Source organism: Phyllostomus hastatus, unplaced genomic scaffold (genome assembly GCF_019186645.2).
Source record: "Phyllostomus hastatus isolate PE091 unplaced genomic scaffold, TTU_PhHast_1.1 phas_contig_402, whole genome shotgun sequence".
Classification (NCBI taxonomy): Eukaryota; Metazoa; Chordata; class Mammalia; order Chiroptera; family Phyllostomidae; genus Phyllostomus; species Phyllostomus hastatus.
This window is the reverse complement of record NW_025333873.1, coordinates 1,628,068-1,652,526: the sequence shown is the minus strand read 5'-3', so window position 1 is coordinate 1,652,526 and position 24,459 is coordinate 1,628,068. Positions and strand designations below refer to the sequence as shown.

The 24,459-nt window shown below is 47.3% G+C and overlaps 1 protein-coding gene and 1 long non-coding RNA gene across 2 annotated transcripts in view; one reads left to right on the top strand and one right to left on the bottom strand.

Moving 5' to 3' along the window:
* ALK (ALK receptor tyrosine kinase) overlaps window positions 1-24,459 on the bottom strand; it is a 641,645-nt gene that overhangs the window by 147,179 nt on the left and 470,007 nt on the right. Inside the window, exon 5 of the mRNA XM_045844604.1 lies at window positions 12,569-12,696. Within this exon, the coding sequence (XP_045700560.1) occupies window positions 12,569-12,696 (128 nt within the window). The remainder of the gene's footprint in view (window positions 1-12,568; window positions 12,697-24,459) is intronic.
* LOC123822550 lies at window positions 294-20,248 on the top strand. Its single transcript, XR_006786358.1, has 3 exons — window positions 294-504; window positions 15,942-16,386; window positions 19,799-20,248. It is a non-coding gene; the product is annotated as an uncharacterized LOC123822550 (long non-coding RNA).

Genomic DNA, 24,459 nt, shown 5'->3' with positions numbered 1-24,459 from the left:
AAGCCATGTCTTGACTACTGGGTAATTATAGAACCTCAACTTCTTTGGGCCTCAGTCTATGAATCTGCATAACTGGGGAGCAGGGAAGACAGAAAAAAAATCGCTGAGGCCCTTCCCAGGTGCTAAGTTGTGACAGGACATAGCTGAGCAGTAGCTATTCTTAGGTAGGAGCTGACCAGCAGCCGTTCCCAGACAGCAGCCGTTCCCAGATAAGCAGTTATCTCAGGGTCCTACACTAACCCCCGTTTTAGCAGCTGCACTCCTTTCTCCTCCTTCTGCCCGTGTAACAAGTATATAAAGGAAACTCCAGCTTGGGCTCATTGCTCAGGATTTGGGAATTCTACCCCTCTGAGCCCGCGCCCGTAATGAAGGATCATGCTCTGCCATCTCCCCCGCGTGTGAGTTATTTTCTGCAACAAAGTTATATGAAACTTATGATTTTCAAAAGTGAAGAATTGTATTGTTAGCTGAAGCCCCAGCAGATGAGAGAACTGACAGGACACAGTGAGTACAAGTAAATTTGCTGTTTGGTTCTTTGCTAACATCTTTAGAGCAGCAGCAGAACCCGACCTTCAGCAGTCCTGTGGGGGCGTGTTTATCTCTGACCAGCTCTCTGGGTGGTCCTGGCAGAGCTCAGGGACTTGGGAAGGAGATTCTAGATGGTGTGGATGGGGGGGCTCATATCTGCTACTACTATTATTATTAAGTATTATTATCATTTTCTTGTCGGAGAAGAATCAGGAATTTAAGCTTATGTTACTGGGTGTGTTTGTCCCTGCCTATATTGGCGAAGTAGAATGCCCTTAAATGATTATGTAGATATCTGAAATTATCTGCAGTATTGATGTATTTGCCTTGCTTACATTTTCTAGCTACTGATCTCAATTTTCCACTCTATATTCATAGACACTTTCCTATACCACCCTCTCTCAACTTATTTGTTCATTCCCTCATTCAAAACTCTACAAAAATTCATGGGCCCTGTGTGGTGGGCCGGGCTTTGAGCCAAGTGTTAGGGATGCAGAGATGAGGTGGACGTCTTGCAACTTAGCAGGAGCTAAAAATAGCACCAGCAAAGGTCAAACAGGCTGTGGTACTTGAATGACCCACCTGCGTACAACGACGCCTCGCTGGAGCTCTGCAGGCAGAGTGCTGGGCTGCTCCTCGTACCTCAGTTAATGGGGCTGTCCGTGCCCCAGACCCGGGGGGTGGGGGCTGGGTGTGCAGGGGGCATTCTATATGTGACAAAATATCCCATCCAATGGTGACTATGTGGCTTCTTGGCTACTTTTTATCTCTGATAAAGCAAAAACCAATGATGAGAGATGGTGACACCTCATAAGTCAGTGGGGCTTCTGAGGACATTGCACCAGATAACATAATAATGCAGAAATGCAAATATGAACTAAAAAAACAAGAATTTGGGTTCCTGCTGTGGAGTCCAGTTACTGGGTGGTGGTGAAATGGGGAAGCCCAGTAAATGCATCTGGGCAGTTACCGGGTGGGGGGATTCTACTTTCCTTCACCTTCATCCGTGCAAGCTCAGCACCTTCAAGTTGGACACATGGTGGGGGGAGTGGCTAGAGGGCATAGCCTTTTCCTCCTGCCCTCATTTCTTCCCTCCCAGCCTCCCTCTTTTTCTAAGATTTGTCATTCCCTTGGAGAATCCTATGGATCACTACTGCCATCATCAATCTGGCATTAGGAGTAATACTTAAATCCTTTAAAACCCTGGCCAAAGCCCAGAAAAAACTCCTGGACTACGACCTCAGTAAGTAGGAGTGTTCAATGCGACTTCACTGAAGACTGGGGAAGACAAGGCAGAAAACCTCCAGCGTGTGCTATGAGCTTAACCTCTGTGCTTTGCTGAACATGAGTTTTCCCAAGACTCTTCTTCCTAGCTCCCGGGGTTTTCCCATGTCCTGAGTGTGACCTCAGCTCCCATTACCCAGGAGCTCACTCCAGTTTAACTTCATGACTCCCAGAGAATGCTGGGCCATCTTATCTACCTAGATCCCTGCCTTCGCCACATGGTAGAAAGCGGGAAGAGCCTCAGCCTTAGGTAAGACCTCGCTTTCTGACTGTAAACTCTGTGTGGCCTTGCCCCCAAGGACCTCTTTGGGGTCACTGTGTCCAAATGCCCCACAAAACCCCTCATTGTTCATGTGTCTGCATACGTTTGTGAGTGTGCGCATGTGCGTGCATGTTTGTGCACATATGTGTGTGTATGTGGGTGACATCTCTTAATGAAGGAATGACAGGCACATGAAGGGAAAGGAGGGATAATAGGTGAGGGGACAAAGGAGGAGCGGAGGCAATCTGTGCTTATAGTAAGGAAGAAAAGAGAAGAAGAAGCTGTATGCACACACCCCGGATCTGGCCCCGTGTAGCCAGTCTGACCATTACAGCTCCTGTCCACGGGTGCAGAGCCGGGGCCAGAGCAGAGCAGGCTTCTCTGGTAACTGAGGTGTGGCCACAGCGATTAGATGGCCAATTCAACGACCCACTTTTCTCCGTCTTATATAATGAGAGGGAGAAAGCTGAGAAGTGAGGATGAATTAATAGACAAGCAAAAAGATAAAGACAGCTAGGATCTGAGAGAAGCAGAGTGGAGAGAGGCTGAGGGTGTGGAGATGTGGGGAGAGGCTGTTCACGAGATGTCGCAACAAACATTTGAGAAGGGACATGGTCAGTATATCTTTACTTACTCATTATCACACAGAGCAAACAAATGATGTGACTGTGAATCGAGTAAGTGCTTTGGCATTACAAACAGTCCCAGGTTAGGGGTGGACAGAGAAATGGCAAAAGGGCCCTGTCAGGGTGGGGGTGCAGAAATGGCAGCGAACGGGCAGGACAGCCCTCTGGCATTAATATGCACACGTGTTCGGGGGGAGTGTGTGAACGCCAGCAGGTAAGAGTTTGAGTCTGGGCACTAACAAGAAAGACAGAGATGGTAAGGTAAGGAAAACAGAGACCATCTCTCCTTACAATTTTCTGCTTTCTGTTCTAACCCCCGTAATGTAATCCTAGGAATTTCTCACCCCCAACTTTATGTACTCATTAGCCCACACACACAGGACACAGGCTTTAGGTTACTCACAGGCTCTCCCTGACCTCTGGGAGTGGAGTGGAGGGAGCTTTCCCCACTCCCCACCCTCCCCAGACCACAGTGACCTTTTCTGCAGGTCATGCTGCTGCTGTTCCCCCTACAACAGCTCGTTCCCCCTACAACAGCTCGTTCACCAGCGCTGCTGTGTGTTTCTGAACCATAAACGTACAGACGGGCTGCCTCCTGACCCAGAACGCCTGTCCCTGTAGCACTGGGGAGCTAATGAAAGCCCACGTCTTTATTATATTTACATTTCACAGATGATCGAAAGGATCAGCTTAGAAAAGCATAAGAAAGTTGAGGCATTCAACCTCTCTGGGCCTGTTAAGATAACAGACTTATTATGTCCATGTGAATTTCCAGGAAGAAGCCTGTAATTAAAGCTTATTGCCTTTCAGCTGCCATTGGCCAGCGATGGGGCTTGTCCTTCCTGTTCATTAGAGCAAAAAGGCAGCCTAGTGAGGCTGCAGCCTCACAGAGCCCATGCCCACCTTCCGGCCCCACTCCCCCAGCGCGCTTGGGAGGGTCCCAGCGCTGCCGTGATGGCCCATCCCCCCGCACGTGACTTGGGATCTGGACAGGATATTACATCCCTGTTCTGGAAGGAAATGATAAGACCCTGGTCTACTAGTTGCATGAATGATTAATGAAGGATAATTAGTCAATGTTTGTTAAGCGTTTTATAGGCACAAAATGCTGGCTAGGAGTTAAATGAAAGAGCAGAAGCAGCAAAATCCAAAAGGCCGTACATCCACCCAAATGCTGCTCAGAGAATCCCAGGACGCTAGCGCGAGGAAAGGAGCGATCACAGAGACCACTGGCTCTGCCATGTACAAACTGTGCATTGCGGGGCCTCCTGGGCGGCTGCCAGCCACTGCCTCCCAGTGTTTTCTCCTCCGAAAAAACCACAGCAAGAAAGGAAAGCAAAGTGCTACAGAAACCGTGTTTGCAGCATAACTTGGAGACAGATAATGCCAGAAATGTCAAACGAACCATTAATAAAAAGAGAAAAAGCATCATATCCCAACAGTGCATGCTCTTGTCCTCCCAGGCTCTGCCCATCAACAAGCAGACAGCCCCCTCAGCCCTTGCTCATGGCCCTCCACTCGGGAGGACTTCCAAGTCTGGTTCCTACAGCTCCTCCAGGTGGGAGGAGCTCTGTCCAGGGGTCTGGGCAGAGAGGAACGACAATGGCTCCCAGTTCTTCACATAAGTTTAGTACCCCTCCCTGTGTCCCCCTCCAAACAAAACAAAACAAAGCCAACTCTGAGATCAGTTCTGTCCTTGGGAAAATGTAAGAAGCTTTAGGCCAATGCATAGGGGACTTTAAAATCTAATATATTTGATTAGTCTGGCCCTGACCTTATACCTCAGTTTTAGGAACTGAGCCCTTCTCTGCGTAATTTGGTGGGTTAGGGCCACACTGCTGTCTCTGGTTTTGGCTCGGGACTCTGCCTACCATCCGAGCACCTACGGCTCGCAAAAAGAGGATACCTGCCTTCTTGCTCCAGCGTTCCAGCAGGTGACCCCGGGCCTGGCTGTACCTCCTTCTTTCTCCCATCTCTCTCTGCCTCCCTGGAGGGGTGCTTCACCAACATCCCCTTGATGTGCCCCAAATGGCAGAGAAGAATGAAGCCATCCCCCAGGATCTGGGGGTCACTGTGAGCAAGAAACATCTCTGAAGTCCATGCTTTTTATCTTAAAATTTGTGGGCAGTGTGCACTGGAGTGCAAGACATAGTCACGCTAGTTTCAATATAAAAATGCCCCCCCCCCACCTTTCACTAAAACTGAAGCTCTGTTGATTCCGTGGGTTTGCACATTCCCAGAACACCACCACATCCCCTTGAGGTACGAGTGTCCAAGTGTGAGAATTACTGGCTTTATCTATCCTGACCCACTCATTGGTCCTGGCCCCTCCCAGTTAGCCCAGAGCCAGATGCCTTTAGCCAGCTCGTGTGTGGACGAGGCGTTGGAGGCAGCCTGATCTGAGGCAGAGCACCGAGAACAGAGTCATGCGTCCCTCCTCCAGCGAACATCTTTAGACTTCACCAAGGCCCCAAGTTGAGCAATCCATGGTTAATCCAGTGTTTCTTGATGACTCGAATCAATTGTTTGCACCACGGTCAATTAAGAGTTGCCAAGGCCACTGGGTGAGCACTGCCAGGATACGCTGTTTGACCCAGAGAGGGGCAGACCTGACCCTGTCTGACTTCCCACTGGGCTGCAGGCACTGTGTCACACTGTCACATTTAGTCCTCACACGGACCCCAGCGCAGGGGCCACTGCCTTCATTTTGTACACGAATGACCTAGTTCTGCTGCGTGTAACGAACGCACGGCACCCACACACCTGGGTTAGGATTCAAATCCATGTTTTTCTTATCCAAACCCTGTTCCCTCCTGCTGTCCGTGACGCAGTGTCCCTTGCTTTCCTTTCTGTTGCATCATTTTGCCCATTTCGCTCACTAAGGCCTCTAGCGAAGAATGAAAGATGCAGGGACAGGAGGTGGAGCTGGGGTGTGTGAATTCTGCTGTTTAAGGAAGATGGAGAGGGTGTGGAAGACACAGTGGGCCGACACCAGCATCTAGACCGACACTTCTCTTATCATCTCTGGAGTGAATTTATCTCAGTCCACCTCGTTCTTCTCACAGCCACAGATTTTGAGGAGTGGTTGTAGGAGGGCCCTGGAGACCCAGGAAGGGGACGCAGTCTCACCGAGCCCCTCGCCCACCCCCAGCTGGAGCAACAGGCTCATTAATAACTGGGGTTTAATCCTCCACGTTCAAAGGGACTCCCATTACCCAAAACAATAATTTTTGTAATCACCCAGGCAGAGTGTCAATCACATATTGAATACTCAGAGTTACTTAAAACTAATAAATGCTTTTGGAAATTCTTTGAACATTTAATGAATTAAAGGTTATGAAATATTTATAAGCAGTAACACCATCATTTAGTACCATTAATAAAATAAATACATTAAAGAATGAAATTCATTACTGTTTTACCACTAGACATTGATGTCAGTGACTGAATATTGCTCCAAATTACTTGTAAAATAGACCAATTATTTGAGTGTGATTAATCTTTTCAATTATTTCTTTTATGTAGTTGTAATTTAAAAGTAATTTCCTTCTGGGAGTACGATGACCTCAGCGCACGAGATCCTTATTTATTTATATTTGAAAACCGTTGTGTCTGCCCCTACTTCTGGGTGATTTCCAACGGTCGAATATTTAAAATAGGTGCCCAAGCAATCATTATTGTTCCTCAGTGCTTGGTGGGCACATTTAATTGGCTTTATTAGTGATGACGAACAAGCCATTCCAAAGTCAGAAAATCTCTGCCAACGGCAGTGATGCATCAGCAGGGAAAGAAGGAACTGGCCAAACCCTTTCCTTCTACCAGCTCTGGGCCCAGCTGTTTCAGACCCTGAGCCCGGTCTGCCTGAGGAAGGCCGTGTGAGAAGCAGGTCAAAGGACTTCTAGGCTCTTCCCTGGTCTCCAGCCACCCCCACGGGATCAAACTGTCCCTCCCCTTCTCATGGCACAATGAACTTTGTGCACCTTGTCACAAAGGGAAAAATGACTTAATTGGAGATAAAAGCACAGATCGTAGGGAGTGCGGGAGAGAGGTAGCTGCCTTCAGCATCAGAATGTAGATCTGGGCTGTCAGTCTCTGCTGAGATCTGGGCTGGCAGTCTCTGCTGGGAAGGCAGTGACCCTTCCCTGGGCCCATCGGTTCACACAAGGCCCGGGCAGAACGTGAAATGCAGGCGCGAACCTGCGAGCACACCCTGGGGTGCCTGTGGAGAGTTGCTCAGCCCTGGTTCCAGAATGAGGACACCCTGCTCAGTCAGGGGGCCCCGGAGAGAGAAGACGACAGCATTCACTGTGCCAAGCACAGTGATGGGGCCCTACACACAATATCAGTTTTAATTTCCCAACAAACCTATAATTACATGTTATTAGCCCTATCTACTAATGAGAAAATCAAACTCATAGACTTTAAAAAAAAACTCTCCTAAGCTCAAAAGGGTGGAACGTGACGAAGCTGGGATTCCAGTCTCATTCTGTCTCCCGCCAAAGAACCCCAGTTACTAGTAATGTCTCTCTTACATTGTAACGAGAATGCCCTTACTTGGTGCTTACCACAAGAAAAGCACTGTTAGTTTTTAATAATTTGAATATGGAGATTAAGAAGAGGCGGTCTTTTGATTCTAGGAATTTGTCATCTATTGAGCGAGACACCTAAAGAACTCCGGAAAGAATTCAACTGTCCCGAAATAAAAGTATATGGAAACAACCCTCAGCTGAGGCTTCTTGGAGAAGGCAGTGTGTGAGCTGAGCTGTGGAAGAGGCGCAGGATCTCCAAAGACAGGACGAAGGGCAGAGAGGGAGAGCACCCTTAACGTGCCCCAGCCGGAACAGAGGCTTGGTGGGGGCGGGGGAGGCGTGCTGTTGGGAAGGCGTGAGAAATCTCAGCGGCTAGATGAAATGCTCATTTTAGTGTTTATCTTCTAAACAGTGCAGTGCCGCCCACGGATAAATTATGAGCAGGAAGTTCTAGGAAGAAGGAGTTAAAAAGGATAGTGTTTTGAAAACGGGGCTCACCTTCCACCCGGAGGACAGGGTGAGAACTGACTGAGGACGCTAAGCCATGGCTGCTGTTTCTCCTCGGCTTTCACTTCCAAGCACGCATGCCACCACTGCACAGCCGAGCCAGTGGCTTGCAGTGACTGAGCCAGGTGGAGCCACCTCGGTGCCCATCTCAGCCTGGCTATGCTGTGGCTCTCATCGCCTCCTGGACTTTAACATCACAAAGGTTTGGAGGAGGAGTCGAGAGTCATTTTATATTTGTGAATAGTATTTTCTCCGTGAGAAGCTGAGCTGCACAGAGGGAGCAGCTCTGTTTTTAAGGCTTCAGCCAGGGGAGGCCCAGAGAGGTCAGGTAGCTCAGGGTGTAATCTACAACGCACCGCCATGGCCGTCTTCTCATTGCCCTCCTGATGGAGGTCGATTTTGGGAAATGACAGAGATATTGTTAGTCCTATTTTAAATTAAAAGAACAGTCCGTGTGCCATTCTGGGGGAGGCCTTTCATGCCCCTCCTGATCTGGAGTTGGCTACCTATGGCAAATGAGAGGTGGAAAGGGGACTTAGAGCCCCTTATTGCTGGTTCAGCGCTCAGTCTGTGTCTTCTTGAGAAAGGCACATTGGCACTAGTTTGGAGGAAGACATCTCTGCAAATGGAGAAGCTGTTCAAGATCTCGGGTGCAAATTACATGTCAGTCAGGGATGCCCTTTGGGGAACAGTTTCCGTGCAGAGTAGAATGGAGATCTTAAAGCCACCACACGCACTTAAAGCAACAGGTTTATATCAGTATCAGGATGCTATCAGCTTACTATTTGCTCAGTAAATGTCTGTTGAGTGAATGAGTGAATGCATGGATGCATGGATGGATGGCCGCGTCTGCTACATAGAGACTTTTCTGCTGGCAGCCCCGAAACAGACAGCCACAGTAACAGACTTTTACAAGGGTAGACTGAGAATTCCGTGGGGTCTTGCTTGCTGTTGGAACAGAAAATGCCTGGTTTGGGCCAGGCTGCCGGGAGCCAGTGAGGTCATCCCTGATTTCACTCAGCGGATTTTGGAGCCGACTTCAGAGGCCGAGTGGGTCCACGTGGCTGGCCAACACCAGATTCTGTGTGTGTAGCTCCATTCATTTCCACTTGTCCCCTCCTGGCACAGGGAAGACGTCCTCCACTGCCCAAAATGGTCTTTGGTGGGACAGATGAGAGAGGGGATGAGACTGGGAGATGCTGCACATTTTCCCCTGGAAACATTCATATTAGCTCCATACCCAGCATCTCAAAGGCAGGACCCATGGTGACAAAAACCTGCCTTGTAACAGTCGCCTACATTCGACGTATAATACCCTTATGCTTAGTCTTAATCACTTAAAGGAGGTATGGCTAATATAACTCACATTTCAAGTGCAGACCTGTGAGATCAAAGAGCTGGAATTAATAGGAGGGCTGAAAGCCAGACTGTCGGGGGTTCTCAAACTGTACTTCGTAACATGCCCTATATGTAAGGGGGTGTCAGGGCTGCGGAGCAGGTGGGTCTGAGGTCCCCACCCTCCCTCCCCCAGGGCAGCTCCGCTTGTGTGACTTTATATAATGGACTTCTACGCAGGACTTTGGATGAGGGTTCAGCCTCTAAAAAATGATTGAAGACCTTGATCTAGTTTAAATGCCGTCATTTTAGGCCCAGAAAGGTTAGGATATCTGTACATCTCTAACTCTTTGGAGACGTGTGTTTCAAAGTGTTCATGGTGCGGGGCCTGTATTTCACACCTTGGGTCCTCCTCCTTTCTGAGCTACAAAAGTTAGTGGAATAACCCCTCATAGGTAACGTGGGGACTATGACAGCCTCCCTGCTGAGTACAGAGTGTTATCATAAAGCTCATAGGAGGTAACACATGGTAAGTACTTTGCCTTTGTACACAGTAAGTACTCTCCTGATGTTAGCTGTTATTGCTTATTAACTGAGCCCCTATTGACTGTTATACACTGTGACAGGTGTCAGGATTCACATAGGAAAGAGGCGTGGCCTCTGCTCTGATGATATCCACAGACAGATACCGACCCTGATGCAGGCAGAATTGTCTCCATATCCCCCGTAAGGGCTTCTCTGGATTCACTAAAACGCACCTCTCTTCATGTGAGCCAAGGAGTTCTATAGATGCGCTTCCTTCCATGTACCATCTGTGTCTCATACGAGGGGACCAAGTGACTGTCAGAAAATGGACCAGACATCCTGTAGACCTATCTGCAATCCTGGTTAGCACTTCACCAGCCCTGTTCATCCCTCTCAGAGATATGACTTCGGTCCTCCCCTTCATGACCTAAACAAAGCAATAACCTCCTAACATTTGCACATTTACCCACATCAAATGGGCCTTGAGTGTGCCTCCCACGTAACTCCTCTTTAAATACACGAGCACAGTTTCAGGAGGCTTCTTCTTGTTATTTTTTTGTTCACACCAATGAATGTGCACCTGAATTTGCTCTGCTTTGGGAGGAAAAGTTAGAAATGCTCAGGAAACACTGGGATCACTCTGCTCTTCTCCGCTGTCTGCCTTACTCATCCACACCGACCCCGCCACACCCCTGGCGGCCACGAGAGTCCACGCCAGAGATGGACTTCAGAGAACGCCTGCTTCCCCACAGACCCCAGGTGTTCTTGGACCCGGAGCCTCTAAAGGAAGACAGCCAGGCCATTAAAATCTCCCTAGGTCTCTTAGCCAATCCACATTCCCCAGAGAATCAGAGGCAGACTTCTTTCCTCCCTCCACGAAGAAAGTGTCTTGCCAGAAGAAACACTTTCTGGATGGTTAGAGAAAGAGAGGTCAACTTTCTTGGTTTCATAAGAGTGGAGAAGCAGATAACACACAGGTCTTTTAAACTCTACAACAGACTCACTGCAAATGCAACAAAAACTACAGAATAAGAATGTTGTAGGTAAAAGGCATTGTAGGGCTAAGGAAGAAAAAATCTGTATAATTGGTTGAGATCCTTGATCAAGGGTACAAATAATTCTTGCAGGAGTAACTGTGATAAGCCTGATATTTGGAGACTTATGGCTCTTAGCTCCTTCTCCTGATGTTGCTCAAATGAGATTAGGCCAGTTCTGGGAACTGATACCCTCTCCCTGTCACATTCCTGTTAACTGGCTCCATTTCAACACATGGCCTCTTTTGGACAGTACACAGGCCCTTGACGTCTGCAAGGATTGATGATGTCCAGAGGCACTCACAAATCCCTAAGTTTGTGAGTGCAGAAACATTTGTACAAGCTCCTGGCTTACTCCCAAACCACATGTTTCTTGTACATTGCCCTGCGTCACAGGTTAACCACCTCTTCAACTTGAACTGAAGTTCAATCTATCACATTATGGTGATTTTTCTTTCTTCCACATGGAAACCAGTTTTGATTAAAGGGAAACACACACACACACACATATGCACATACTTTGTACAAGTTCTTGCAAAACAAGCCATGGACGAAGAGACACAGCAGCCTGAGGAGCTGGGTGGTCAGTGGAGCTCCCTGCCTCAGGGAGTCGCTCTCATACCCAAGCTCCAGGAGGCACAAGATGGAAAACCAGGCCTGTTCATGTGGCAGGTTGCTGTGCTACAGGCCTTCGTGGTGATGCCTGAGTGGTCTAAATCGAGAAGTTAGCTCTGCAGGTGCCACAGGCTTCCTTCCTGTCCACACTTCATCCTCGGACTCAAAGGCTGCAGACCCCTTGGTATAGGTGAGAGCTCCCTCCCCAGGGAACCTCTGGGCAGAGCAGTAATGAAATCAACTTTTTCCCAAAGATTCTCCTATTCCCGTCTCCTGTACCCTTTACACGTGGGGAGCAGTGAAGGACATCTGTGATCATGATCCCAGGCCTCCTGTAGGGTCAAGGGAAGACCAGCCTCATACACACGGTGGGCAAAAGTAGGTTTACAGTTGTGAGTATGTGAAACAGTTTATTCTCGTATTACTATTTATTGGTTATTGTATTATTTTCCATACAAACAACTGTAAACCTACTTTTCCCCACCCTGTATCTACTCATGACCTATTTCATCCTGCTCGCCAATCAGAATTGAGGCAAAAAAAGAATCACATAAAATATGATCTTGAAAAATAGGAATAGACATAAAAAATTCTGTAGAGGAAGAGGGAAATACACTTATCAAAAAACTACGCAGATATGCTTACTGTGATTGAGTGAGTTCTCTGGCAACAAAGGCAAAAAGAAAAAAAAAGATAAAGTATGCTCAGGAGAGAGATGCCTTCTCGAAATGAACTCACAGTGGGGGGCTTATGCAAAGGGAATTCAGTGACACGGGACCGTGCTCTAATGGTTTTTACTAAGTAAGTGAAAACCTTGACATTCAACCATTTCTCATGTGGCCCCTTGATAGTAACTTAAACCAAATCATTTAAAATACTTCATTGTAAATGGCTGGAGATGTGGGTGAGACAAAAATGGCGGAATGTTGATAATTACTGACACTGGGTTGAGGGTATATCAGTGTGCATTATTCTATTCTATTGCATTAGTCTATGTTTTTGTACACATTTGATATTTCCCACAATAAAAATTTAAGAAAAATGGTGAAATCACTTGGCAGCCAGAGAAGTTAAGCTAATGTGTTACCTACAAAAGACTGCGTTCTAAGTTTTAAGTGCAGCAGATACACCGTTACAGGGAATCTTTACAAACTGACGTCTGGGCTCGGAGGCACCGACGGTCTCCAGCACGAGCCCCCGGCCCCGGCACTGTGGACTTTCCCGCGGAAGCGCGCGCATTCCCAGCTGATCGCAGCCGCAGGCTGCTGACACACGTGAGGCCACGAGCTGTCGGGGACGGAGGGGAAAGCCAGGCTCACGTACCTTCGCTGCAGTTCTTCAGGGCGAAGAAGTCCACCGCGGACAGGCTCCGGTTCCCGCTTGAGATGTACTCCAGGGCCACGCGGAACGGGTTCTCGGGGCGCCCAATCCTGCCCTGCAGCACGGTCCAGCTGGTCGCGTTGGAAAGAGGAGGGGAAACCACAGAAGACAGTGGTGAGAAGCAGGCCTGGCCTTCAGGGAGGCCCTGTTCCTGCTGGGACTGCAGGGCCCACGCTCTTCACGGGCACTTGCCAGCGAGAGCGGGAACCCCGAGTGGCTCAGAGGAGCGGGGCCTTGGGAGCGGCGCACAAACACTCGCTCCCTTCTTGCCCAGCTAACTCAGAGACCCAGCATCCCAACCCACAGAGGCCACGGGGTGTGGGTTCTTTGTCACACTCTCTTCAGGCAGTTCAGGCCAGTGGGCTCTTCCAGTGGCCAGTCTTACAGGAAAGGAGTATACATGCTTGAGAAAACCTGGCAGCAGAGTGAAGGAATAGTCTTTAAAACATTCACCTGTCTATTTATAATTATGTCTGGAAAGATTGCTTGGTTTTCAGAATTTTATCTGATCCCATAGTCTCAGAATCCCCCGGGTTGCTATCGAGTTACTTCAGGGAAGCCGGCAAGGGCTATTTATTTACCGCAGGGAAATTAAAGTGCACTGAAGCGTGCATTTTGGGGTAAAAGGTACCTAAGATTGACGTGGACTCTGCAAAAAGGTGCAGACAGAAAAAGACAAAAGCGGGTCAAATGGGGAGCTTTGTAGCCATCTATTACCGAGGACACCGACACTGTGGGAGGGCGGAGAAGGAGCTGAATGAGCATCTTTACACCTGGCTCAGTCTATTAACCTCTTGGAACAGCCTCCTCTTACTGATTGGAACATCACATTTGCTTTCCCACATTGATTCAGGCTTTTAAAGAAATATATAGTTATTTTGAGAATTTTGTGTGGAGAAAGGAAACTATATGGACTACCTCAAGTTTTCTTCGATTTGAAGAAAAGGATTTTATTGAGGTGTAATCGACATACAATAGACATCATGTACTAACAGTGCACGCTTTGGTGCCTTAAGGTGTATAAGTTGATGACTTTTGATATGTGTATGCAGTAGTCCCTCCTTATCCGTGGTTTTGCTTTCTGCAGTTTCAGTTACCCATATGAAATAGAAAATTCCAGAAATAAACTATTCATAAGTTTTACATTGCGTACGGGTCTGAGTAGCTTGATGAAATCTCGCGCTGTACTGCTCTGTCTGTCTGGGACCTGGATCACCCCTTTGTGAAGCACGGCCACGCCGTACACACCACCCTGCTGTGCGCCCCTTCGCGGCCGCGCAGGTCATCGGGCCGACCGTCGTGGTGTCGCGGCGCTGTGTGCAAGTGACCCCTATTTTACTTCATAACGGCCCCAAAGACGTTCACATAATTTTTATTACGGTACATTGTTATAATTTTTTGTTATTGTCGTTAATCTCTTACTGTGCCTGATGTATAGGTTAAACGTTAGCATGCATGTACACAGAGAAGAAAAACGGAGCGTATACGAAGTTCAGTAGCGCACAGAGTTTCGGGCCTCCGCTGGGAACACCCTCCCTGAGATAACGCAGGAGACTGACCACGCGGGAACTCGGCGCAGCGTTTCACCTGGTCCTGCCGCGAGGCGGGGCTTAGGTGTGACCGCGCCAGTGCCAAAGAAGTTAGGGAAAGACTAGCTTTCTGTTTTTGTTTTTTTTTAAATTAAAGCATCCTTCCCTGAAAGTATAAAGTGATGCTTATCATATGAAATGTGAAAAGCCCAACAATTCAGGAAAGTTGGTAAAGAAAAGTAAGTCACCTAGAATGTCCTTATTCAGCAATGACCACGGCCAACACCCCAGGGAGCAGCCTGTCAGCTGCGATTTTACAGAGACGAGACCCCACTACGTATGCGCTCTGTGACGGCACTTGGCCTCTCAATGGCGTGTCTCAATATGTTTTATTGTTATGAGACAATCAATAGAAATTACAGGATCAGTTCACCGATTGCATTCTTTTTTTTTTAAGGATTTTATTTTTATTTTTTAGAGAGGGAAGGGAGGGAGAAAGAGAGAAACATCAATGTGCGGTTGCTGGGGGTCATGGCTTGCAACCCAGACATGTACCCTGACTGGGAATCAAACCTGCAACACTCTGGTTCACAGCCCATGCTCAACCCACTGAGCTACACCAGCTAGGGCTACCGATTGCACTCTTAATGACCTGTGCACGGCCCCTCGGTCTTCCTCTTCACGCTCATGCCTAAGCTAACCCTGTGTACTTACATGTGGGTCCTGCCTCTGGACCAGTGCCTCAGAGGCTGAGTCAAAGCGCGTGGACATTAAAACTCTGAGGCACACTGTCAGTCCTCCAACAGTGCGTCAGAGGGCCCTCCTCTCTGTTTGGCTGCAAGCTTGGCACCCACCAAGTCTTGCCGTTTTCACTAACTCCCAGTGATGAAGGCGCTGCCTAGGGAAAGCAGTGGTTTCTCAGGGGCCTGCTTCTGGGTGGTGGTTTTAAGCTGGCCGTGCCCTGGAGTCTGTCGAGTGAAGAGGGTGGTTTTGTTCCTATCCTATACTCTTCTGTAGTTAATTCAGACCACTGGAGCCAATGCCTCAGCCATTTAATAAGAGTATATTAAGTTTCACCACAATAGATGCTGTAGGAGGGATTATTGCTGCTGTAAAGTTTGTTCTCTGTTACTGTACCCAGCAGATTTTCTGTCCAAAATCTAACCGGTGCAATTAAATTAGGACAAGAAGGCTTTTTGGTTTAAATGTGGGACTGTCAAAGAAAGGAGTATTTGAAAAGAAAATGTAGACAAGGGATTCTTAGGAAAACAAACAAAGAAATTAGCATCTTTCTTGCTCTTCTCAAGAATAAAGAATCTTATTTTTGAGGAGAGATGGCGGTGAAAGGCATGACTATTCATACTCTGCCAGAATCTTAGCTCTCTGCTCCGAGGAATGATGGATTTTAATTCCAGGGACACGGTGGCCCTTGACAATGATTTCCACTTCTGTATTGGCACTAGCCCTCTGGATAAATGTGTCAAGAGTTTTAGGAATTAGTTTCTGAGTTACTGATGCAATAACTTTTGTCCAAAATTCTCCGGCTTCCCATAGTTTACTGCTGCAACTTTAATAACCTTCAGAGCGGTTGCCAAAGATGTATTTTATAACCAGGGACATTGGGACCAGAAAAGGGCAAGCTTACACCTAGGGTCAGATTTGTTTAAGAGAGAGCCAAAAGCCCCATGAAACAGAAATTGAGCTCTCTCTCCTGTCTGCCTCCATCTTCTTTACTCGCATCCCAGTGGTCATGAAACTTGCTCATTAGGGTCTTGTTTTCCTCTTAGCTGGTGGCATCTCTGCTCATGCTCATAAAGAGGAAGGTTGTGTTCTGACCGAGAGTCTCCTAGAACAAATGTGCAGCAGCATCCACGTGCTGGGGATTTGAGAACATCTTAGCAATGATGCTTCCATCGATCCATCTGACCGTTTGGATCCACCTGGACTTTGGGAAGCCAGAAAACCTGTATGGACAGTCCGTGACCATCCATTATCTTCCCGTGTCTTCCTGAAGCTTTCCGCTTCCAGTTCTGGCTCTGTCTTTCATTTGGTGACTTTGAACAACGCACTTGACTCTGAATGCCTGAAATGTTGTGTGTTTTCTGATCGATTGTATTCTTAGCTAGAGAAAGTGTCTTCAACTTTGCATGAATTTGCTGAGGGAAAAAACTAACCACACATTTTTGCTGAGTGGCTGCATCATGATGAATCAATTAGAGCCCATTAAAAAAGGTAGGAGGGTTGGTTTGTGAATATCAAGGTTCATTTCTGACCTAGGGGGCTGTACAAAGGCCACTCAACTGAGAGTGTGCACGGACTGTGGTCCTGGGTGTGCACCTCTTGGGTATCCTTCATTAGCAAAAACGTGGGCATCGACTTTGAAGTTCTCCAGGGTCCCTCCCTTGTTGATTCGATGCCTACAACTGCTCTCACAGGTTGCAGGAGTCCTAGTGACAAAGTACTTTATGAGAACCCTGAAAGCTGCAAGGGACAAATGAGATTCTACAGAAAGTAGAGGAGTTATTAGTAAAAAAATAATCACAGATTTATTTCTGCAGAAACTAACTTTTGCCCTCTTGTAAAAATGGAGAGACTTACCCAAGGCCACACATTTGGTTACCTACAGAACTAAATTAAAATCACGTATGTTATTGTCCCCTGACTGCCAGTACAAGGGACAATGCAAACTATGGATCAGTCTATGTAGTCAGTTGCTTTTCATATCCCTAGAATCACAGAGATAGGAAAGGATTAAATTCATTTAGCATTGCCAGAGGGATGACCAGTCTGGGTTTTGAGGACTGATAGATTAGCCAGACAGTAAAATACGGTATCGGCAAATGCACACACAAAACAAAAAATGGCAAGGAGCTCTAGTGTGGAAACAAAAAGAACCTCTAAGGCTCCCCCTGTTCCATACCAGGTGAGTCTCTACATGCTCAAAGGAAACTGTCTGGCATGTCTGGTGATGAGACTGAAGGGTTGGCAGTTGTCTCAGGAGGACAAAGGCACTGAGTTATTTTAAGCCCTGAATAAAGGGACACTTTTGACAGTGTGTGAGGGCCATAGATGGCGGTTGACAAGATAGAAGAATGTGTATTATTTTGTGGCTATGCGACATTCCAATAGGCACAGTGTTGATGTACGGCCAGCTCACAAACATGAGCCCCGAAATCCCACATGCTCTTCAATGGAATGCTGTTCCGAGATGGTTTTAGCCATTGTCGCACCCTGAGGCTTGGGTCCAGGTCTCAGCTCCACTGTTTACTAGCAAAGTGACCTTGGGCAAATAATGGAACTTCTCTGACTTTCGGTTTCCTTATGTTTAAGATGGAAGTCAGAAGACCTAGCTTGCTGTATTGTTGTGAGGATTTGTGAGAAGGACATATGCAAAGGGACATCTTCACTGGGGGCTCCACAAGGGGGAGTTATCCTTACAGAAGACCAACAGCGTTCTTCATGGAACAGCATGGCTCCATGATTCTATCGGCATTGCAACTCATTTATCAGATTCAAGGGGGAAAGGAATGTAGATAAAAGAAAGTGAGAGGACATTTGTAATTTATGACTGGCAGCCACCTTACTTGTGTTAATTAAAATATTCTTAGTTAAGTGAATCTTTGTATATTAAACACAACCCTAAAAAAGTATTCTGAAATACCCTTAAAAACATATTAGGATTGGACTATAATAGCAGATCAACCTTTTGACCAGGACCTCCAAAGCACCCCATCGTACAGTAAAAACCTCTTATTTACCTTTGCATCTTCCTGCAGCATGGGAAAAGATGCTTTGTGTATAGACCTTGGTTAAACTTCCCGAATTCCATTTCTCAGGTAGTTATTGGTGCATCGTTGCACACTAGATAAAGTATTAAATGCAATCAGGACTCTAAAGGTTTAGGACGTAGCTTTGCATTCCAGGAAATTACAGACTAGTGAGAAAGAGGAATTAAGTATCAGAGAGCTAAGTAAGTGGCTTAGGCATTCTATACGAGAGGGCAAAATGGTGTCTCCAACAGGCTGCTGAGAAGAGGTGTACCTTGAAGAGTGGGCAGGAACTGGGAAACGGGCAAAGCAGAAAGACAGAATGGCATGGACAGAGGCCATACAGACTGCATGTTCAGAGAACAGGCAGTCCAGTTGGGCATGAGTCAGTGTTGTCCATTGGCCTCCATGGGAAGAAGGTCCCTGTGTCTTATCCACCCACCACCAGCCTCCTTAAAGCCAGGATCGGTGGACCATTCGTCCTTGTGTCTCCAGTGCCTGAAACATCACAGATGCTCAACAAATACGTGTGGAATGAGAGAGCAAATGCATAAACCGACTTCTGTTAAATCAGACAAGATTTTGACATTATCGGCCAAAATTTATACTGTAGTGAAGCTGAGTTAATATGAAAGTTCATGTAAATTCATTATAATTAGCTCTCATCCATTCACGTTGACTTCCCTGTTAGGAGGAACCTAAGGACTAGGGGACTCTGGGGGCTGAGGGAAGCTTGGGAGTTGGTTCATCACATATCTCTTGGCTCCCCACTCATCCACAAGCCCCTCACCTTTTTTAAAGAAGCAGAACCATGGGAAGCAGCCATCACATTAGCTCTTATTCAGGTACCTAGAAGCCAGCAAAGGAATTAGGGAATCATAGTAATCGAGACACAGAGGCAACCTGAGTACTCAAAGAGGGGAGGTCCCGCCTGATGCACGACTGTACTCTAAAGGCAGGTCCGCGTTGAACCGAGTCAGTGTGAACACTAACAGCAGCACCAATGCCAACAGTAACAGTACTGATGATGGGATCAGCCAAGCTAACATGTCATGAAGGCCTACTGTGCGCTCTGTTTCTAGCTGAGTTTTAAACCCAGGTTAGTGTGACGCCATAGTCTTCATGGATAGGACCTTAAACTGCCTCTTGAAGCTTCTTGAAGTTAGAAACCTCATCTCCTTGAGATTTTGTTTCAACTTCTGGCCCCGGTGAACATGGTGGGGGACCTGAAACTAAAAGACGTGGCCATTGTCATGCTCTGTAGTAGTCGCCATAGCTAAGTCATTCAGGTGGTGACAGACCCCCTTGCTGGGTTAGCTCACACTCATCGGTTGAGTCGAGCATGATGGGAATGACATAAATTAGACAACCAGCCATATACTTCCCTTTCACACAGAGCTCAGTCACATGATGATCATTATTACCAAGTGTAACGCTGTTAAGGCTCAGGCTACACAGCTGACGAGCGTCTGGACGTGAACATGAAGGTGTGAAGATTTGTTAGAAACAAGAACCCGAGCCTGTGGGAGCTCTTCCAGATCAATACAGGAAAAAAAAGGCAATTGCGCTTCTCTCCCTAATCTTACCTTAAAGGAAAAAAAACACATATAACTTTCAAGTTTTTCTTAAAATGCACCTTGTAGTAATTCTGCAGCAAATATAAACCATTCAGCACTATTTTTTATTGTTTCCATTAAATCAGCCTGCATTTAAAGCATTTTTATGGGAGATAGCAGGGGGAAAATGCCAGATCAATGTAAATTTTAGTGTGGAGTTCTTTGTTGCTAGTTAATTTTCTGTAATAATAACACTTGGTATGTGGCATGAGGTCTTTTATCCAAGTAGCCTTGACTTTGTTATTCCCTTGCCCTTCACAGTTTTCCGGAAGCTGGGTAAACCTGCCCTGGAGAAGATCAGATCTGGATGGAAACGAGGTTGCAGGTGGATTCGGGCTGCAGCTCCCAGTGGCTCACGATAAAAAAGAGCCACCCTGAGGCTGCGGATGGCTTTGGCTCTGCTGGAGGGAGCTGCAGGAGCAAGGGGGTTCTGAGACAGGGGCGGGCTGGCTGGGGCCACAGGGCCTCTGCTGAGACCTGCGCACCAGCAGAGGAGCTGTATGCGTGACAGGGATCTGGAAAGTGGCCCAGCCTTGCTGGGGTTGGGGGTGCTAAGAAGATATTTCCAAGGTGTGTTTTCCCTAGTTTTTCTCTCATGCTTTTGAGCTAAGGAAAACTGAGTGGTCTCAAGTTCATTGCCCTGGCCCCTCTCTTTAGCTTCTAATTTTGCCACCTCCTTCCCTCCTCTCTCCCTCCCTCTCTCCCTTCCTACCTTCCTTCCGGAGAAATATATCCATTAAAAGCTCAAACTTTGGAGCCAAACTTCCTGCTTTACAATCTTAACTCTGCCTCCTGTTGGCTGTGGCCTCTGGCCAGCTACTAACCTAGCCTCTCTGTGCCCGAGTCCTGTCATTAAGAAGCAGGGATGCACACAGAAGATTAGAGGGGTGTTGTGAAGATTACCTGGGCTAAGTTATGTAGAGCACTTAGCTAACGCTCGATAAGCATTAGCTAAGGCTGTTATTATATTAGTGTTGGTTTTCTTCTCCTAAACCTAGTGTGACAGATGACCTAACAAGAAATGACCTCATAAGAAGATGAAATAGGAATATATGATGGTATTTCAGGGATGGGGAAGAACCTCCCACCCCAGAGCACCAAGATTTGGGGGACTCCTTTCATTCCCCCATGTGGAGATAAAGAGACAAATGCACAAGGGTGGATTTCCCAGGGGACATTGCGCCAGGCTCTTGAAACATTTCATTTGAGTATGTGTTTATTTATGTTCTGCCTCATTCCAGGAAGGATTTAAAGCAGCTATTTGGCTTTATCTCACTTAATTGTTACAACGCATGAGACAGATATTATCATTCCCATTTTATAAACAACAAAAAAATTGAGGCTCAGAGAGCTTATACAGCTTGCCCATGGAGTAAATGTTAAGAAGTGATATGAACCCAAGACTATTTATCTTCAAAACTCATGCACTTTCTGCTATATTGCACATAAGTTTAAATTTGTTCAATTTAATGCTTTGGTTTTTAGAAGAGCTTCTTAGTGGGTCGGTGGGTATTTGAGGATGAGCAGTGCTCCGAAAAGGATGCATCTAGGAGATATTCTGGCTTCTTCCTGATGCAGTCCCAGGTTACCCTATTCCTTTCTCTCTCCACTTCCACGTCGTCACAGTCGAGGTCAGAATACACAGGCTTGTGGGAGGCAGCATCCATCCTGGTCCTGGGCTGAGATTTTCCCTTCATTCTGTGTATCAGGCCAGGAAGAAGGGACCGAGGGTCCGCCTCTACTGACCTAGCCCCTAAGTCAGTGGGGGTGGGGAGGAGCAGACTCATCACAGCCACGGTTGTAAGGCAAAATCATAGAAGTATTCTTAACGGGCCTCCATGTGACCAATTTCCCTGACGGGTTAGCACAATCTGTACATTTTACATTCAAGGAAACACCCACTGCCCTCTGAACTTTCAAGGCTAACTGAATGTTCAAGGTTATTCTCCAGTGCCCCTACAACCTTCCACCCCTATCGCTTGAGTTGTACACCTACTGGGTCAGTAATGCTCATTCCCAAGCCTCTGCATGGCACCTATGCTCATTGAGTTGCTGCAACACAAGCAAGAAACATTTGAATTACTTTTGCAAAGACTCCAAGGGATAAGTCACTAAAAATAATTATTGTTTAATTAGGCATGAATAGGGCAACAGAAAAGATAGAAAAAAAACCCTTAAAAACCCAGAAAGTGTTCAGATTAGTTCATCAGTGTTCTAAAGTTATTTCCATTTTAGAGAAACTAAAACTGAAAATCACGGATGTGGTGCGGTGGTGTCACGCATGGGATTTATACAGAAGGACAGTGCAGAACGCCGGTCCACAGACCCACACTGGAAGCCAAGGTCTTGGCCCCACGTTAAGAGAATGATGAATCTGCACACATATCAGAGTTGCAAGTTAAAATACATTCTTTAAGGATGTAAGTTGATTCCCAAGCAACTATTGCTCCTAAGCTTATTGTCTAAGAGGGCTTCTTCTTTGCTCTGGTTTGTAAAAAGAAGTACATAGAGGAGTCACTAGTGTTTTTTCATCTCTGTAAAGGAAGAAACGCTGAGTATCCAGGCCAAAAATCAACAGAGAACATTTCTTCAATGCAAGAGTAGCAGTCCTGCAAATGCTAAAATTTCTCTATCAGTTTCTCTGAGTCTTGGATTAGGTCCCACGCACGCACCATTCCTCGGGGGCGGCAGGGGTCTTGCGGGGAAGGACTCAGCTGGATGCTGGGCGGTGGGGAGTGAGAGGGGAGAGAGTTTGGTCGATGCTGGCATTGTAGAAGTCACTTCCAATTACAGAAGTGGGCACAAGAGTTCTCCACTGCACAGATTTGTCAGACAATCTCTCTGGCCGGGGCGGCGGGCAGTTTGCTCAAGTGTCCCAGGCGACTGTTTTGACCTCTTTCTGAGAAGAGACTTGGGCACATCACCCACACCAGCAGCCAGGGTAATCTGGAACTTAGTCTCCTAACTCTTTTCCTTCCAATAACTATTTAGCACCATCTGTTCTTTTCAGCTACAATCTTTTCTTTCAAACCAACTCAATGCAGTCTTTTTTTTTTCTTGACTATATCCTCCCCAGGGAGAGGGAGAAAGACAACATGGAAACTGAACCGTGGCTGCGCCTGGAGGCCCCCGCTGCTTCAGCCAAGTCTGCCTCCAGCTTGAGCCCCCAGTCCTGAATGGGGCTGAGTTTGTGGCATTTATTCTGCACCCCTGCCTCAGGGCTCAATGCCTAGGAATTGCCAGGCCTCGAAGGAGCCCCCCTGCTCATGCTGAAATGATATCCAGTCGCCCATCCTGCTCCCTATGGAGCCAACAGAAATGCCACTTAATGCATGAAGGTATTGATTGGTTCAATACGTGAGCCTCTGAACCAAGCAAAATGCTGACGCCCCAGCTCAGAGGTTCCGTTTCAGTCATAAATCTCTGGCCAGGTCAAGAAACTGTGCTGAACTTTGTATGGAAGGGTAGACCTGGCCATAAACTGTGCCCTCCCTATAAGCAAATTCTGGGGCTGGGACAGTAATCAGCTGACCCGGAAAAGGCTGATGGGGCAATGCTGAGGAAGCATTGCTGAGGAAGGCCCACAGACTTGAACCTGTCTGAGATGAACGGCACCCCCCATCCCATTCCATGAGCCTATTTCTGCTCTGCCTCTTTGCTTGGGGGGCGGTCCAGGGGCATGGCAGAAATTGCCAGCGGCATTGATAGATCATGTCCTGAGCCTGTTGATAATGACATTGTCGAGGGTTTGAGAGATGTATAAGAGGCACGAATCTTGGAAACCACCACACCTGATCCACTCACGTGGCAGAGAGGAGCTGAGGGCTGGAGATGGACCCACCTCACATACTCACACAAAACTGAATTGTGTCCTTCCAAAAGGATATGTGGAGGCCCTAAGCTCCAGTGCATCAGACTGTGACCTTATTTGGAAATAGGGTCTTCATAAAGCTAATCAAATAAAAATGAGGCCATTAGAGTGAGCCCTAATGCAATATCACTATGCCCATAGGAGGGGAAATTAGGACACAGAGGCAGAGACACACCCAGGCAGAATGGCACGCGAAGAGGCAGGCGGAGATCTGAGGTGAGGTCTCTACAAGCCAAGGAATTCCAAAGACTGCCACCGCAGCCCCTGGAGCCAGGAGAGAGGTATGGACACGTCCTTCCTCACAGCCCTCAGGACGAGCCTGCTGACCAGCACCTTGAGCTTGGACCTCTGGCCTCCAGAACTGTGAGATAGTAGAGTTCTGTTGTGGAAGCCACCCGATTTGTGGTACTTCATTACGGCCGCCTCAGCAAACTAATAGAAGTGGTTAGTTCAAACCCATCCCCACTAAGTGCAGAAACAAACTTTAAAATATTTTTACTTACTATTGATGAATAGCATCATCTTTGTGTGTGATGACCAGCTCATGACAGGCAGCCCACAGGCTGCTGAGAATATAACCCATTTCTCACAAAGGAATCCCATTTTCCTTGGGGCGAGAGAGAGCACGGGGCATTTCTCTACCCATCCGTCTCTGCCTCCCAGATGAGTAATGCCACCATTGCCTTTAGGGAGGCCCTGTACTGCAGAATGGAACTAGGAAGTGCTGCTAAAGCTCAGGAATCATGGGACCCATTAGGTTTGCCCAGGTAATACCAGTCCCTTTAATCTGTGCTGGAGGAAACGGATGGGATTTGGACTTTATGAGCTTTCCTGCACATAGCAGACAGAACTGCTTCAGAACCTTGAGAGTGTGCCAATGACGTGTCCACGTGGGAGCCGGTCTTTGGGCTGAAGTGCCACTACCAATTCTTCTAAGACACCAGAGGGTCAGCTCAAAATAGCGACCCGGCATTTTGGGGGAATGCTGGGCCTGCCCTAGAAGGAAAAACACGTGGGGAGCCGGGAAGAGTTAGGCTGGGGCGGTGGAGGG